The 17,922-nt window shown below is 44.8% G+C and overlaps 1 protein-coding gene across 3 annotated transcripts in view; it reads right to left on the reverse strand.

Moving 5' to 3' along the window:
• MFHAS1 (malignant fibrous histiocytoma amplified sequence 1) overlaps window positions 1-17,922 on the reverse strand; it is a 76,242-nt gene that overhangs the window by 9,837 nt on the left and 48,483 nt on the right. For 2 of the 3 annotated variants that reach the window (XR_001145445.1, XM_004682201.2), the window contains exon 2: window positions 765-891. The exons of the other annotated variant lie outside the window; for it this stretch is intronic. Coding sequence is in view for 1 of the 2 variants with exons in the window: in XM_004682201.2 (XP_004682258.1) it covers window positions 765-891 (127 nt within the window). In the remaining variant the exon portion in view is untranslated. The remainder of the gene's footprint in view (window positions 1-764; window positions 892-17,922) is intronic. 3 annotated transcript variants of the gene reach the window in all.

Below are 17,922 nucleotides of genomic sequence, written 5' to 3' on the forward strand. Positions count from 1 at the left end.
TCCCAGTGCAAACTTCCCAACTACCCTATGAAAAGCTTATATGTGGGGGGAGAATCATATGTGACAACTAGGAAGCAAAGTTTTCTGTATGAATCCTTTGCCGGCTAAGCCATGCTGCTGATAAGCTCTGATAACAAGGCCCGCTCCAAGAAGAGCTCAAACTTTTCAAGATTTGAGGTTAAAAATCAATTACTTCAGTTTAAAAGTGTCCTGTTTGGCTCTCAATATTGCATGACAAACAAACAAAACCAGCAACACCCAGCAACCCAGGATGAGTCTAATCTAAAACTACCCAAAACATAGTTGACATTCTTTGCCTTAAAGTCCATTTTGGGAAATGTGGGAACACACTGCACAGCACCCAGTGATCGTGGATTGACTGAGAACCAGAGCCCTGGAGGCAAAAATAATCTGCTCTAGATTTTCTGCAGGCTCTCTTTATTTAATAGCCCCCTTGCTGCTGCTAAAGCGAGGGTCTACTAAATTCTGCAATGACAGAATTAAGGCTATCCACCCAGAAAATGCTCTTTTTGGATACATATATCTGCAAATATTAAAACCAATAAATTATGTAATTCAAATGAGTGAACTCACTAAAACTGCTAAACAGGCCTGACTTTTATCAGTGAAAAAGTGGAAATAAAAACACAACCCAGAAACAACATGGCGTAAGCAGCCATAACTGGGCCTGCTGAGGGGCTGTGCGAGGATTATCTGAGGCAGGGCAGGTGTGGGGCTGGGGTTGTGCCGCGTGCAGAGCTCACTTAGAACAGGGGCTGATCACAGTCGGCGTGGGCGGGTAAACCAAGGCAACATTCACTCGCTCGCTGCCGTTCTTGGGGCAAATGATCTCTGCCACTCCTTCTGGTCGGGGCTGACTCAGCAACTCCCCTGCAGGACAAGAGAGAAAACACATTAAGGAGATTTGCCTTGGACGGTGGCAGGGTAGTGACACTGGCACTGAGGTGGAAGGAGCGTGGGGTGTGAGGTCCGCTGAGGTGTGTAGTTGTACTTTCCAAATGATAGAGTTCTGTGAAACAAATGGAAAATCAGTAACATCTGACTAAAATAAGGTAAGAAAAGAATTGAACCCCTTCACAGAGAGATGCAGTGGGTGCTGGGAGGAGGGGGGCATGGGGCACCAGGGAGGAGGGCAGGTCATGAGGGAGCAAAGGGGTGACTGAGGATGGAGCCGTTGGACCAACGTGAAGCCAGGATAGAGAACTGGCTGGGCTCCCACTGCACTGCTAAATTCTCATCTGCTATCACCGTGGAGAAGGTTCTAATGGCTACACAAGAAGGCCATCCTTCCTGACAAAGGCAGCATCTGCCGCTAGTCTCCCCACCTTCCTCTGTAGACTGGCTCCCAAGATCTTTATCTAGAAGTGCAGCCAATTGAGCCAGGATCCCTAGAGCCCGAGAAGCAAGGGCTGCCAGGAGGTGTTTGCAATTAGGATTCAGGGCAGATGGGATTCGGGCAGAGCAGCGGAGACTTCCAACAAAGCCCCGTATAAATGATGTGGAAATGTAGCCAAGGAAAGGTGTTATCAAGGTAAACAGCCCAGCTTCCTACTGGCAAGGTTTCCTGGGTGGTATGTCAGACTTATAAGCTATGTCTGAAATAGCTTATAAGCCATGGGGTCTAGTAAAAATAGATAATTAACTTAATGGATTTCCATAATACCTAAAGGAAATCTGTGCGCGCTGCCTGCCCCAGATATGATCTCAATCCAACTAGAACATTAAATCCCTGAGAGTGGTAAGAACTTCTGTTCCTTATTTTCTACCCCTCTTCTACCCCTCATCTGCTTACGCAAAGGGATACTGCTATCCTGCTGTCTTCTGTTCTCATGACCAGAACTCTACTCTGGTGCAAAAAGTATTCAGTAAATCTTTCTGGTGGATGCCGGTGGGTCTAGATCCTCTACATAAATCTAGAAAGTAAATAAACCAAACCAAGGACACAAAGTATACTATGAGGAAAAGATACTGCTGAAACGAAAAGTCTACTCTATGGCAGTCATCATTTATGTTATTGATTTGGGATTTCAGAGACACCCAAGTATACAAGCATGTAATGATATAACATTTCTGACTGCCCCCCCCTTCAGCAGAACTTGTATTGACAGAGTATGTCCTTGTGTCAGTGCTGAAGAGCTCGATTCATTTCTACAATGCCCCTGTAAGGTTTATTTTCATTTTATAAATGAGCAAATTAATCCTCAGAGAGGTTATGTGATATGAAGAGAATCAAGAGCCAGTCAGTGGCAGGCTGGGCAAAGGGCCTTGGGAACCATACCTTGGATGCTTCCCCTTCACCACACCCTCTAATAACTAAACACACCAGTGACTGCTTCTTTATGCCAGGAGACAGCTTTTCCAGAGGAGCAAGCTAAAAACACTGTATTTTTAAATAATGAACCCAGCATTGACACATTTGTCTTTAATGAAAGATATGTGTCCTTATTTGAACATTTTTATGTGGCTTTGCCCAATATAAACTGAATGCAATTTGAGTTCCTTAACCAGCTGTTGTTAGAAACACCAAGTCACTGCAAACACTAACTTAACATCATTAGTTTGTATCACAGATACCTGGATGTGAATGATACTCCAATCCCAACTAGGAATAACTCCCCAAATATAAGAACACAAGTTAAAAAGCATGAATTAATGTTTATAGTTAATGACAACATTAAGTGTTATCAAAGTAATAAAACAAAGTGGCACAAATAGCATGTTAGCACAGGCTGAAACTTGGAAGTCATCCAGGCCAAATACCACTGAAGTTCAAATCAGAAATCTGTGTATTCACCAAATTGCACCAAGAGCTGTGCATCTTTAAGCCAAACCACCAACCACATGGACTCAACACGAAGGTGCTCGGAACCTCCACCCTGTCAACACATGCTCCTGGACATGCCCCCCTGGTTCCTCACCTGATATCTTCAATTTTGACCGTGTGTCCTAAATTAACCCCCATGGCCGTGCACTTTGTGCTTCCTGCCCTTCGTCCCCTGACTGGAATCTCACACAAGCCTGGGCTCCGTCTGGTTGCAGCTAACTGCCGGTGCCCAGGGCAACCGCCACCCATGGCAAGCAACCCCCAGGCACCGCCCCTGGCACCAGCCTGGTAAGGCTGGCTTCCTTGCTGGGCATGCAGTAAGTTTTAGTGAGCAAAAACTTGTTTGTCAGAGAATTAGAAATGACTTCTAGTAGACGATTTAGCACTGGTTATTAACTTCTATTAAGCCAATAGCTCTACTGTTTCTCCCTCCCCAGGGCTCCCAGCATCACGCAGGACCTGTCCCCAGCAATGCTGCCACCACAGAAACAGCCCAAAGATGGGAGGCAGTGAGAAGTGTCGCCATCTGTAACAGTCACTCGATACTACAGAACACTGAGCAACAAGCAGGGCAGTCGCTGACCTCCAGTGCCTCTGAGCCCTCCAATACCTGCTACAGGTGCCAGCATGCTCAGGCTGGATGAAATGGCCCAGCTGGTAGATTAAGAAAACATGAAAAACAATTTTCCTCTAAAAAAAATCTATTTTAGCATGCATGTGAAGAGTGGCTTATAGTGTGTATTATCTACTAAAATGGAATCTAATCATCCCCAAATTCTTTAACACAAATTTGAGTTTAAAACTAAAATACAGTCATTCATTGGTCAGATAATTGTAGAGACTTCACTTGTGAGTGAATTATACAGCAATTGTTCATAGAAACACTTTATAAAACAGTGAAAACTTGGCAACTCTCTCCTAAGTCTGACAATGAGGATATGACTAGAAACGATGACATATTAACAAGAAAGACTGTTCTGGAGTCATGAGAAATTATGAGATTGGCATTTCTATACGGAAACGTAAACTTGAAAGTATATTCTCATCAGAAAAAAGAATACAAATGAATTGAGTAAAACAGGTTATTGGAGATTAAATGGTGCCAAGGTTGTTGATTTCTATGGTTGTATTGATAATAAAAAGAAAAATTAACTATGCTCCACACTGCTGGGAGAAGCCAATCTGAAATACTGCTTTCTCCTCTGCTGGAGACTGTCTAGTCTAGTCACATCCACTTTACAATGCAATCAGTCTTTCTGGAAATGCAAAAATGGACCTGATGAATGGACAGTGCATTGACTGAAGCTGTATTAGGTCACTAGAGCCTCGCTGTACCCATTAAAGTTATGAAAAATGGCTTTTAATTACTCTGGCTCAAGATTTCTGGTACTGACATGCTAGCAAAGTCTTATTAACTATTCTTCCCATGGTACAAGAGCAGAACAGAAACTTTATTATGTTTTTTTTTTTAAAACCAACAGAAGATGTGAAACAAGATCATCTTCAGCTAATCAGAATTCTCAACTATATGGGCACATTGTACAAAATACTAAAAATCTCTCATACTGACAACACAAACCACAATATGAGAAGTCCACAATCTTGTTTTTTCAGTGCAAATAGAACCCACTTTCTGATGCAGGATAAAAATCTAAGTTATGAATATCCTCCAAAACAACAAAAGTGGTCTAGAAACAAAAACAATTTTTAATAAACACTTACATAGATTCCATTCCATAATAAAGTATCTATATGCCTTCAAGACCTCTTTCCACTCCAATATTTCAAACCACTCCAAAGTCCACTGCTATTTAAAATAATATAATAGTTTATTTTTACATCATTTGTGCCTTTTTCCATCTTAGTTGTAATCCCAGTGGGCTTCAACAAATCACCCGTGTGCCATCACCACAATACAGTGTACTTCCCCTCCCCCCATTTTTGATCCCATTCCCCACACCACCCCCATAAAATGTCTCTGGTATATAGTTGTTCATTATTATTACTATATTCTCCCCTGGTCCTTTATACTCCTACTATGGGTGAAACCAGTCGGCATTTTTCCTTTACTTTCTGGCTTATTTCACTAAGCATGATCCCTTTCAGTTCCATCCATGTTGCTATAAAAGGTATGTGTTTATTTTTTGATTGCTGAGTAATATCCATTGTGTATATGTACCACCTCTTTTTAATCCAGTCATCTACTTTTGGGCATTTGGGTTGATTCTATGTCTTTCCAATTGTAAATAAAGCAGCAATAAACATGGGGGTGCAGGTATCTTTTTGAATCAGTGTTTTGTGTCCTTTTAGGGTAGATACCTAGGAGTGGGATTGCTGGGTCATAGGGAAGCTCCATTTTTAGCAGTTTGAGAAACCTCCAAACAGTTTTCCATAGTGGTTGTACCAGTCTGCATTCCCACCAGCCCACTGCGGTTTTTTAAGTGCATGTGGCTCTGCATGTGACTGCAAGGATCAACATGTGCCTCCCTTGACTCTGAACTCAATGAGCAGAAAGGTCCCCACTTGGCAAGATCACCAAGTTATCAGAGCCAGCTGGGATTGTAGAACTCCATGGTCACTTTTATTTGTAAGAGGAAATTTGGACAAAGAGAAACACTGAACAGTAAAATGTTTGACTCTAAAATGTCCTAGTGTGTGCACTTAAAAAGAATGTGAGAAAAGAGAGCAGAAAGAATATCCTCAGTTATTATCGGTTCCAACATGGCTGACTGTGGCTAGACAGAGCTGACTTGTTCTACTTGGTGGTGGGGCATGCACGCCTGCACCTCACCCACCATGCTGCATCCTTCAGGACCATGGCTGGGTGGCTCCTGCTTGGCCACTGCTCAGAAGAAATAAAATTGACCAGGTTGTACTTTTTGGTAGTCTAGGCTTCAAAAAAATTACATTTTGTGAATTAACTCTGGTCTTGGCCCTTTGATCATGAGTTATAACTAATTTTAGAAGAGAAAGTAACGTTCAGGAAGAAATGCCAAAGGTCTGTGTACAGAACAGACACGCCCACCTCCCCACCCCCCACCTCAGTCTCCAAACCTAGGACTGGCCCGTTACTTGCAAGTGATCTTTATTACAGGAAGGAAGTAATTATTATGGAAAGATGCCCTTTCAACTTACAAAAGTTCTCCTAAAAGGCCAGTAGGAATAAATGTGCATTTTAAAATAAATTAAAAATCAAAGGATGTATAGGTTGTAACATGTCATTTAAAGATATGTTGTATCATATTTAAAAGAAAGGTGAAGCTTAAAAATAAATGTAAAATAAAAGGTAATGTGGGTTTGGAATTGAGTTTTGTAGATTTTACCATAGATAAGAAACAGGAGCTATCAGTAAATTGGAACCAGGAATTATTTCACAGGAGAAAAACATTCTGCCTTTAGTTAAATGAGAAATAAAAGAGAAATAAAATAAAAATAAAAATAAAATAAAAGAGCCAGGCCTGGCTCTGCCACTGAGTTCATTCTTTCACTCAACAGAGTGTACGCACCCAGGCTGGATGGACACTCAGACTCAGAGGACAGCAGGGGATGAGGGGAGTGAGGGAAGGTGCTGGAGTCCCTGGGAAGCTACACCAAGGGGCGATGCTGAATCATAGGGGTCAACTGGTGACCCCTGACACTGGGAAAGGCTGGACACACTAGAAAATTTGCTGGAGTACCCCAAACTGCAGCAGGATCTTCCGCTGGTACTGGCTGTCAGCTGGAGGGCCCACAGTGTCCAGTGATTGGTCACATATACCCTTGGGGAGTTCTGTGATGCACAGTGGTCCTCCAATCTGCAGAGACACTGCATTCTTCCCGAATTTGCTTTCAGCTCAATTCTTGGAAATGACACCCTTAATTTTTAAAAGGAGAATTACTGGACACATCCTAAGGTATGGATTTCAAAGACACTTGCAAAAACTTTTCGCATCAGGTATTGGGGCTTTTCTCAAATTGTGTTATCTTCACCACACAGTCCTGCAATTCTTAAAAATGTAGCATTTCACTGATTTCTGGATGTTTTAACAATGTAAAGACATTACTGTATTCAGTAATTTGTTGACTTCTCAAGTACAGTTTTTACTTTGAATGTTGGGATATTTTAAAACACACGCGTGCACACAAAATCTTCCATGTCTTCAATCTTTGAGCTCCATCTGTAAAATCATCAATAAGAGAGTATAATACAAGTCAAACAGGACAGGCCCATTGGAGTCCTGAGAGGTGCCCTTGAACTAAGGGAAAAGCTCAGTAGCTGTCCTTGGTTCCTAGTCATCAGGTTGTACTAAGCAAACTGCATTTGCAAGTTTCAACACTTCACCTTCTCCCCCACTCCCTTCAGAGGTGACAGTGACAGGCAGCAGGACAGGAACTCCCAGTCCTCAGACTTATACGGCTCCCACAGTGATCCTAACCAGTGAAGTCCTTAGACTCCCCTGATGAAAAATGCAGTGAGAAAATGGAAGCAAGCCACCCCCACGCTGGGCACAAATGACACCTTTAATTTTTAATTTTCTCTCTTGGGCAGGTGCTTCCTTTGTAGCAAACAAGCTCACTCTTCTTGCTCAGCCCCGCTCCTCCAGGAGATGACTGCCCTCACAGCAGTGTTTACTAATAACGATATAAAGCTTGTTTGTATGTTTGAGGGCCAGAAGGAGGTGGCTAAAGGTCCAGGTATGCTACTCCAAAAAGAGCTGCAGCCTCTCCCTGTGTGATAAGCGCTGACGTCTCTTCTAGAGCAAAGAATAGATCAAAAGAATGTGACCTCAGATCATAGTTCCCCTTCCCAAGCGTCAGGAAAAATTTCAACCATGGGGGAAAGACTGCTGACAAACTTCCTTTTCCAATCTCCATCTGAGTATTTCCCCTGCCCTCACATGACAAGCTAACACTTCCTTTCCTTAATGTTTATTTGCTTTCATTTCCAAACACATGCAGCCCTCTGCACGGTCCTGTGCCACCTTTTTCGTGCCCGAAAGCCCCTGAAGTCTTCTGCGGCAGGGACCTGCAGGGATCAGAAGCCGCACGTGCCTCCTCCAGCTGCCAGTCCATGCGCGCTCCCACCTGCTGCAGAAGCTCTGCTGCCTGAATCACCAGAGTCCTCAAGGAGCTTCCTTCCCCACGTTTACATTATGTTGGGAAGATGAGATGACAGGTAAACACTCTGGAAAGATTCCACTTTGATGTGTGAGACTCCAGTAGACACAAAATCAATCTTCCGGGGGCCAGAATAAACATCCTGAGATAGCAAGTGAACTCGGCTCAGGTGGTGTGTGTTAACGTGCAGGGAGGATGTTACTCAGGGGAGATGCAGGAAGCTGGGGTACATACTTACAGGGCTGGGTTTTCGTTGTAAAAGAGCAAACAGAAGTAAAATAAAGAACCCTAAATAGGACAGACTTAGACTTCATTCTTACGGGCCTCGGCCTCTTCATCAGTCTCAGATTAGCCCAGATCATACACAAAGTGAAGTAACACTAGAAAAAGACAGCCTATCTTTATACGATAAATTTCTCTGAAAAGCCCAAAAATGGAACGTGGAACCCTGAGGCTCCACTTGAAGCTTTCAAGAAGTGATTCTATGACAGAGTATTCGCATCAATGGCAAGCACAGTTAAAGGACTTACTACCCACAAGAGGAGACAAAAGCTGAAAAGGTGCTGCCCCGTGCGTGTGAGTAGGTCAGGCGTGGGCACCGGGTGAGCTCAAGCTTCGGAGGGTGAGGGCAGACCAGCCTACACTGCTCCCTCAGTAATGGCCAAGGAATGAAGTGGACGAGTCACTCATTGCCAACCCACAGTCTACTCCCTGGACCACGTCCTGAAGTTAACGCATCAACTCCCTGATAAGCTGACTCACCCACTCTGTCTAGGGTGCACCGCCATATAAGCACATTCTTGGGAAATGCTTATGAGAGCGACACCACCTTCTCCACACTGGCTCTTAAAGTGGGACCCGAGGCAGAGCTGACTCAGAGTGGGGCGGCAGGACAGAGAACCCCATCGCCCACTCACTTCCACCTCCCCTCCTGACGCGTGCACTGCCTCTTGGCTCCATTCTCACTGCTAAGGGCTTATATAAATACAAATCCACCCAAGAAAGGAAAAATATTTCCCTTTTTCCTGCTCTGGATAAAGTTCCAGCAGACTTGGCCGAGGATTAGACATGCTTCACAGATCAAAGTGTGTTTGGGGGACTGGGAAGGGGGGAGGAGCAGGACCCAAATCCAAGCCGGCTTTCCCTCTCTCAACATGCAAGTCAGGATTATGAAAAGCCCACAGAGCTGGGCTGAAGTGCTTTCAAAAAGGTTACTCTTTATTTGGATAGCCTGTCACCTACTTCTTACTGGAAACGATTCCAGGCTTGGAGAAGTTAAGGCAGACCGCACAAAAGCATTCGGCCTAAAATGTTCTCACTCCAACATCAGCTTTCCTTCCAACCGAAGGGGAGGAAGCTCTATGACCTGAACTACAACTAGAAGCCCTGGCCTCATTATTGACCTTAGCATAAAACTGACCTGATTCTGAACTGCTCAAGGAATCATTTGAAGTCCTTCAGAGTGGTAACAAACCATATTATTTGCTTCTTGTCTCCTAATACAGAAGACAACTCCTGTCTGCAGATACATTTTTCTCTGAGGAAGGGAGAGAGGAGGAGTGAAATCGGAATAGGTGTGGGGCCTGAAGGGAAAACTGCACGTTTAGAGTTGGATGGGAGAGGAGCACTGAGATGATTCAGCTGGAATCCGCTCCTGACATGAGAGGTTCTTTGTCTACTCCCTGACCCAAGTTCCATTTCCCCCAAACCCAGCCTGTACTGAAGGCCATATTAAACAAAAGCCATTTATGATGACCCAGAAGGCATTAAATTGCACAATCAATACCACATACTCCTGGGCCTCCCTGGTTGCAGGAGTCAGTTTCAGCACCATCAAGCTGTTGCCAGCCACTGCAACATGAGTTCGATCCCCAAGCTAGGGAGTGGACCCACATGGCACAGCAGACCTCTCCTGTCTTGCTCACTGCTCCCCTCAGCAGTATGTTTCAATAGCGCCACCTCTTCTGCCCCCCAATCTGTCTCTAGTGAATCCTCTCACTCCCTACACCTCTGGCCTATACCCCAGTTCTTCATTTATTTGCATAAGTAAAATAAATCTTAAAAAAACAAACAAGCAAACAAACAAAAACCCACATACTCCTTAGCTGCTCCTAAGCTCTTAAACTTTGTATTTGGGGACAAAAAAGAACTCTTTATATTTCAGTGGCATCACCACCTGCAAACAGTTGTGGCTGGTTCCAAACTGTAGCCTAGGTGCAGGCCGGCAAAGGAAAGAGCATGATCATGAGTGTTAACACCGGTTTAGAGTGCTAGATGGCCACAGAGGATTTCATCGGTGCTGGTGAAGAAGACAGTTCTGAGGGTGGCTCAAGGCTCAGTCTAAACAGAAACCAACACTACTGAGACCACTTGATTCAGGTTCCTCCAGTCCCCTGCTATTCCCTGAGCATCCGAGTCTCACAGTCTATTAAACTTTGCACCTGTCTACTGATGAGTCCAAAATCAGACTTTGATTCCTAACTGGCCCCCACACCACAGAATTCCTGTTCCTTTTTTTTTTTTTTTTTTTAAATAAGAGTTCTTTATGCTTACAGAACTGGGGTAGAGACCAGAGGTGCAGGGGGCAAGAGCATTCATAAGAGACAAAGTGGGGGGAAACAGAGAATGCAGATCTACTGAAAAACACTGCCGAGGGGAGCAGTGGGCAGGTTAGGAAAGGTCTGCCACACCATGTGGGTGAGCTTCCTGGCCAGGAATCGAACTTGTGCTGCTGTGGCTTTGGAGAGCTTCATAGTGTAGTTGTTTTTTTTTTTTTTAAAAATTTATTTGTCCAGACAGAACTGGGGTACAGGCCAGAGGCTCAGGGGCGGCGAGAGGCTTCACCAGAGACAGAGTGGGGAGCAGAACAGGCAGACTGTCGAAGTACACTGCTGAGGGGAGCAGCGGGCGGGTCAGGAGAGGTCTGCCACACCATGTGGTCACCTCCGGGGCAGGCGGGAATCCAGCTCATGCGGAAGAGGCTTTAGATTCTCAGTGCTGTGCTTTAACCTGCTGCGCCACCAGGGAGGACCGGCTTTAGCTTCTTAGTGCTGTGCTTTAACCTGCTGCGCCACCAGGGAGGGCCCCATAGTGTGGTGGTTTAACCTGTTGCGCCACCAGGGAGAGCATTACTGTTCTAGGCTTCCCCACAGAGTAATTTCCCCCCACCTCCCAGTGCTTGCATCTGCACATCGTTTTGCTCCTGCATACATCTGGCAGATATCTGAGCACTTCACCAGCTCCCTGGTCCACAGCAGCAGCTGCTCCTGACTCTGTGGCTCTTCTGGCTGACCTCCCTGCCCCACTGTCTACTTTCCTGAAGATTCTTTCAGAATGCAAGCCAGAGTGTGTCACTGTCCTGCACAGAACCTTCTGATGCTTCCTTTGTTAATGAGAACAAACTCTAAGTTCTTACAAGGGTCTACAGGGTGGCCCACAGGCGACCTGCTCCTGGCTCATTCTGACAACACCTCCTGCCCTTCTCTGCCCTTTTCCTGCCCCTGCCTCACTGTGCCCCTTGCAAAGCAGACTCCCACCCAGGCCCGGTCCTAGTCACGTAGGACCAGCAGCCCTCTACGTGTTCCAGTCATTAAAATTGTAACCACAAATTTTCTTTAGCTCCTTTGACCTGCTAATAGCCGTTGGTAGGTAGGCAGTTGTCACCTACCAATTATTTTTAGATATTAGATAGTATCTACTATTATTAACACTAGTACTTTCTACTTAAGTATAACTTCAGTTTTAAAGCCACCCAGCTCTAATAATCTAGAGATATGAAAGCTTGGCTTCTCTCCCCTCTTTTTCTTCTCTGACCTCAGTAAAGTACTCTCTGTCTACTGCAAGGTCAAGAGTGAAGTAACTCTCACTTTCATAAGGAGGAGCAGTACCAGGAAGCCTCAGTGGATCCCTGAAGCTGCAAATAGTACTGAAGCCTCTAGGATATATGTCTTTTCCTACACATGCATACCTATGGCAGGTTTAGTTTATAAATCAGGCATCAGAAGAGATGAACAATCATCAATAAATTGAACAATTACACCAGAGTTAAAGTGTGTGCATGTGCTCGTGTGCAAACAAACTATCTCACTATACATGATATTTTCAGACTATCATTGATGGCACGTAACTGAAACTGGGGGAAGAGAAACCTCAGGTTGGGGGGAACTGCTGTATTATAATTTGGAAGTGAAACATAAGCTGTAATTCACCCCACACTATCCCATCAGACTTACCGAAGGCTAAGCCTAAGAAGAGAGAAGGACGCAAAACTAGCTCAAAAGAGCACCACGGACTCTCCATCACCTTTGATTAGATGAACAGTAAAAACTATCATAATAATCTCAATCACCTATGAGAAAATTTGCATAATTTTTACGGGAGGGGATAACATCTTTAGTTGAGAAATGAAGACAAAATTATAGCCAAGTTTTTTAGCTTAGGCCTATTAGTATCACAGATAATTAGTCTAATAAAGACATTAAAAAAAAGTATAGGCTGTCCCTAACCTATAAATATTTGACTTTCAAGATAATAAACAGTCCCAGTTCTCTTATCAGTGAAGCTTTTAGTACCCAAGCAAGCTATCACCCTGCACCCTCAGGCCCAGCTCCCAGCCTAGCTGCAGCCATGCCCCTGAACCCCACATCTTACTCCACAGATGCAGAGTTCTTGGCTTCCTAGATCTCTGAAGCCCTTCCTTATCTATCCACACACCCATGCTGCCACGGGGGCTGAGAGCACCCCATCTCTTTCAGACACTGCACCTGGACTCTGTGAGCACCTTTAAGTTAAGCTAGTGGCATTCAGAGCCTTGCTGCTGAATTCAGGCTGTGTCTTCTTTCAGAGTTAGTACGTGAAAATAACTTTTGGACCATAGTCCTTTGTAGGTTAAGGATAATCCATAACCTAAAAGCAATCTCTTTTTATTCTACAAACTTATTAAAGGGGACTTTCAGGCACAAGCAGTGTCACACATTTTAGATCAACCACAGGTGACACTAGTTTCTATGTTTAGTTTATTGCTCAGTGCGACCCCAGATTTTCAGGCTATAGAGAGATGCCTAATTTTCCAAGAGCAAAAGGAGAAGGGTCAAAAAGAGTATGAGTGCTCAGACAAAATCTGAAAGAGCTGACTCTGCCACTAATCCACTGTGTGACCCTGAGGAACTTACCTAGCCTCTCTGAGCCTCATTTTTCTCAATTGTGAACTGTGGATAGTGGGTGCCAAGTTTTTGAAAGTGTTATAAAGAATTAAATGATATTTGCAATGGACCTAACCCTATGCTTAGTTTGTTAGAGCAGCTCACGAAGTGTTTACTTTTCCCTCACATTCTTATTATTCCAAAACAACAACAAAATCCCCCAAGGTTTGAGTAAAAATTGTTTGTGGAAAGGTGTAACCAAAATGGCCCAAATTTTCCTGTTTTCCCTCAAATTTCAATTGTAGCCATTATGTTATACTCTAAAAAACAATGAAGAATATCTAGCACTTTTCTAAAGGAAGTGTAAATTATACCTTCCTCTCTGGACAGAGATTTGACAATTCCACTTTAAGATATTTATTCTACAGATATACCTCAAAATGTTAGAGTGTAGAGTCACTAGTGTTTATTTCAGTATGGATTTTACAGTAAAATACTGAGACAAATTCAAATGCTTAACAACAGGCTAGTTAAATAAACCCAATTCATATAATGGAATATCATACATCAATAAAAAAGGATTGGACAGTTCTACATGTATCAATATGTCCATGATATACTTTTAACTTAAAAACAGAATACAAGGGCCCTCCCCAGTGGTACAGCAGGTTAAAGTACAGCACTAAGAAGCTAAAGTCACTTCCACATGAGTTTTGATTCCCACCTGCCCTGAAGGTGACCCATATGATGTGGCAGACCTCTCCTGACCTGCTCACTGCTCCCCTCAGCAGTGTACTTCGACAATCTGCCTGTTCTGCTCCCCACTCTGTCTCTGGTGAAGACTCTCACCGCCCCTACACCTCTGGCCTGTACCCCAGTTCTGTATACACAAATAAATCTTAAAAACAACAACAACAACAACAAACAGGATACAAAACAGTATGATATCACTCCACCCCCAACCCTGGGGGTATGAGGGGACCATTTCCCACCCTGTTATTCAATTGTAAAAACAGAGCTTCTCTGTAAGTTTTTCCAAAAATCTGGCAAAGGGGGCTGCCTCTGGGAAGGTAAATGAATGGCTGTGGACAGGAGGCTTCCTTTTATTTTGTATTGTTTATGTAGACTACCTCTTAAACATCAAACTAAATGAACCCTAATGCACATGCATGTTTTTTCCTTTTTTCTCTTTAGAAGAGCTTTCTTCTTTTCTTTTTTTCAGTCTTTCCTTACTCCCTCCCCCACCCCCCATAATAAAAGTTAACATGTGCTGGTTTTAATAAGGAGATGAACACAGCAAGCGTGGAGGACTGGCGTCACACTTCCCTGTGCCTCCCTGCCCAAGCACTCAGAGTTGGGCTGGTGTTTCTTCCTTACTTCCTCTTGCTCAGACTACACAAAATGCATATACACACACATACACACCTGGTATTGCCAATATTGACTTTTGATCTACTGGGTAGAACTAAATCATTGCCTTTAAAAGAGACCTTTTTTTGCTGTTCAGTTTTTGCCAACCCCAAGCCTTAACCTTTTCTGAAACAGCCTCATATCTCCCGAGAAGGTGAATCCAGACTTCACATCCTGACCCTGAGGTCCTCCCCAGGTCTTCCCAGCGGAACTGGCTCCGCTCCGAGGACCTCTACATCAAGGGTGCTGGGCAAGCCATGCCAGCTCACTGGCATGTCAGGAAGCATGGGCTCTGGCCAAGTGTGAAGTATGACTCCTGCATCATGGAATTAAACCATCTAAAAGGAGAAGCCACTGGAAGCTTCACACAAACCCATATCTCACTTCTGATTAAAATAAAAGCACAAGTGTCAGAGAAAGTTCTCATCCTTCCCTTCCCTTAAAAAGTCAACAGAGGTGACAGAGCTGGTGAGGCAGAATCAGACTGGGCGTCTGCTTCTCAGTCACACAGACATCCATGCTGGCCGCCCACTGGGTCTCAGTCACTCCCTCACTGTCCTTGGGTGTGAACTTGAGCAGCTGCCAAATGGAAATGTTTGAGCTGCTGGGGGATTAGCAGCTTCTGTGCAACAGGAGGCCTCTAAGGCCCCTGTGGCAGGAGGTCAAAGAATAAGGAGGTAGGAGTGGAAATGGAAGGCCACTTATGACCAAGTCTATTTCCACCCTGCATTTCTTGGTTCTTAGATTTCATCACAGCAAATTTCATGGAATGCAATTATAAGTACTTCTAATCTCTGCTCAGCTAATAGGATGGGGCAGGGGAATCACCTGGCTCATAAATATGTTTACAATTCTTACATCTCTACCAAATTTTTACAAATGCCAGGGTATGGGAACACAAGTTAACTACCCCTGATTAGTCAAAATCTGACTTAAGTCAGAGCTTCACACTTCCTTTAAAGCAGTAAAGGGACTTTCCAAAACCCAACAAACCCACTACTGATATTTAAGTCTTACTTTGGTGTTGCTACAAGGTCTTGACCTTTGTCACCAAACTCCTCCTGAGACCCCAAGTTTGAGAATATGTTAGAGATACCACAAGGGTTATCAAGCCAGGTTTCCTAAATCCTACTGATATCAAGTCCATACTGATAGTCCGGATGCCTTAATTACAGTAACTTCTAAAACACCTGCAAGCCAGTTGGCCCTTCTAAGCATCAGAGCACTCTAATTTATCAGGTAGTCCATGACTTTGGGGGAAGCCCAGCATCAGAGGAGACAGCGCAGTGCAGACTTGAGAGACTGGCTCCCAGCTCTCACCTCAGCAGTGGGGACCCGGCTATAACAGTACTAGGCCTGAGTCCACACACATCCCTATGGGACATGGAAAAAGAGGAGTTGAATGAGATTGCATACTCAGGTGTTGAGGAAGAGGCCAGCAGCTTGAGCCAAAGCTGCTGGGACACTCAGGACACTGGCCCCAGAATTAGCCCCGGGCTGGCCACATGCAGCCAGTTCCTAAGTAATGGCACCATGCAACCTGGAGAGAGAAGCTGAGGTAGGTAGACCAGATGGCTCCCTGGGGAACTGAAAATTGGGGTGAGAGACAGAATTAGTCTCTGGTGCGCAGAGAGAAGCTGGGCCAGCCACTGGGATCATGTGTGCGCGGCAGAGGAATCTGGCCTGAGACCAGAAAGAGAAAAGGAGCAAGTACTTTGGGACAGGCAGTTACAGCACGGACAGGTCAGGCAAGGGGGAGGCGGGAGGGGAGAAGAGAGGAAACAGAGGACTGAGGTGGGGGCGGGGGACCAAGAAACAGAATAGGGGGCCAAGTCAGAGGGATAGGGATGGGAAATGCAGACTAGAGAGGCCGTAAATAGACTGAGGGGACTGGTCAAGGGAGATGCTGTTGGGCAGGGGGCTTGGGGGGGCAGGGGACACAGAGACTACGTCAGAGGGACAGAGATATGCAGATCTGTCCCAAATTCTAATTCACGTAAGGAACGCCTGTGCTTTGTTTCTCTCTTCGGATTCTAGAGGTTGTCCTACCCTTGACATAATCCTGCTTTGTCCCCTTAAATTGGCTTAAAGCTCTGGCAGGAACATAATTAGGAAGCACCTTTCCTTGAATGTATCCATTTCTTCATTAATTTATTATTTGTGATTTATTATGCAGTACTAATCAATTACTATAATGTAAACATTTGGAAACTTGGCTTTAAGAGTAAAAATGTATTTTTCCATAGCCAAAGAAATGTTCTGCAAAGGCAGGGTCAGCTTTGCTTTGGAAGAGGAGAACCAGTCAAGGACACCTGGGCTTTGGTTCCAGGTGCTCTCTCCACAAACTGGACTCCTCTGGGCATCAGCCCTTGAGCTGCAAAAGAAACTGGTCTGGTTTGTCTCCAGGGTCTGTTCAGCTTAAAATAGTCTGTTCCAGCTTAAAATACCCTGAAAATGTATTTTCTACTTAATTTTCTAGGTTTCTCAAGTTAAACTCCTTGCAAAATTAGTATGAAGTAGAACAATCTCTTAAATAGGCCAAACAAACATGTCCCGGGTTCTCTCTAGCCAACCCCTGTACCCCATGCCCAAGACAACATCCTCTCACAATGTGCGGTACCCCTCTGCCCAGCACCAAAAAGGGAGTTAGCTGTGAAATTTCAACAGTCCACAGTGGCTGTGCTCAGTCAGGGTGGAAGGAAAAATTCTATGGTGAGTGAAGTCCTCCACTCAGAGATACGTCTGTCTCTCTGGGCTCCAAGGAGCTCAGCCACGCCGTGCAGTGCATTGGTGGAGGGCTCACATAGAAAGCCTGTCACTGTCTTCTATCAAGGCAAATTTCCCCAGGGTGAAAAGACATGTCACATAAAAACAGTGAGATTTAACTTTCCATATAAATAAAGTACTTTTCATTCCCCACTTAGCAAAACAGCACACTCCAGAAGCCCCTCTCCCTGGCCCCTGTTCCTGATAATGAGCCAGGCCTAAGCATGGCTGTGTGCTCAGCTCTGCTGAGCCCCAGTCAGCAAGGCAGACACGCTGGCCAGCAGGTCACTCTGTCCCACCCAAGCTCTCCAACCCTGTGAGAAAAGACAGACAGGCCAAGACTTCACAAATGAGGTTGCTCTCAGGAGCTCAGCAAGGAGCAGGATGTCCCAGGCCAAGCTGTCTTTCTGCTTCCACTGAACATCTGTCAGGAAGACTGGGGTCCCTCCCAGAGCAAGGGAGACCCTGTAGCCATTGCCCACTCCAGCCAGAAAGTGGGGCCCTCATGGGCTCCAGCTAGAAAGTGAGGCCCTGATGGGCCCCAGCTAAGACTGAGTCTCCCTTCACACTGAGGACCGTTTCAGAATCCTCTGGCTTAAGCCAAGGTCCTGCTCAGAGAGAACGCTGGTCAGGGAAAGGGAAAGGCAGACCTCAAGGGCTGAG

Source organism: Condylura cristata, unplaced genomic scaffold (assembly GCF_000260355.1).
Source record: "Condylura cristata isolate star-nosed mole 26May11 unplaced genomic scaffold, ConCri1.0 scaffold00014, whole genome shotgun sequence".
Classification (NCBI taxonomy): Eukaryota; Metazoa; Chordata; class Mammalia; order Eulipotyphla; family Talpidae; genus Condylura; species Condylura cristata.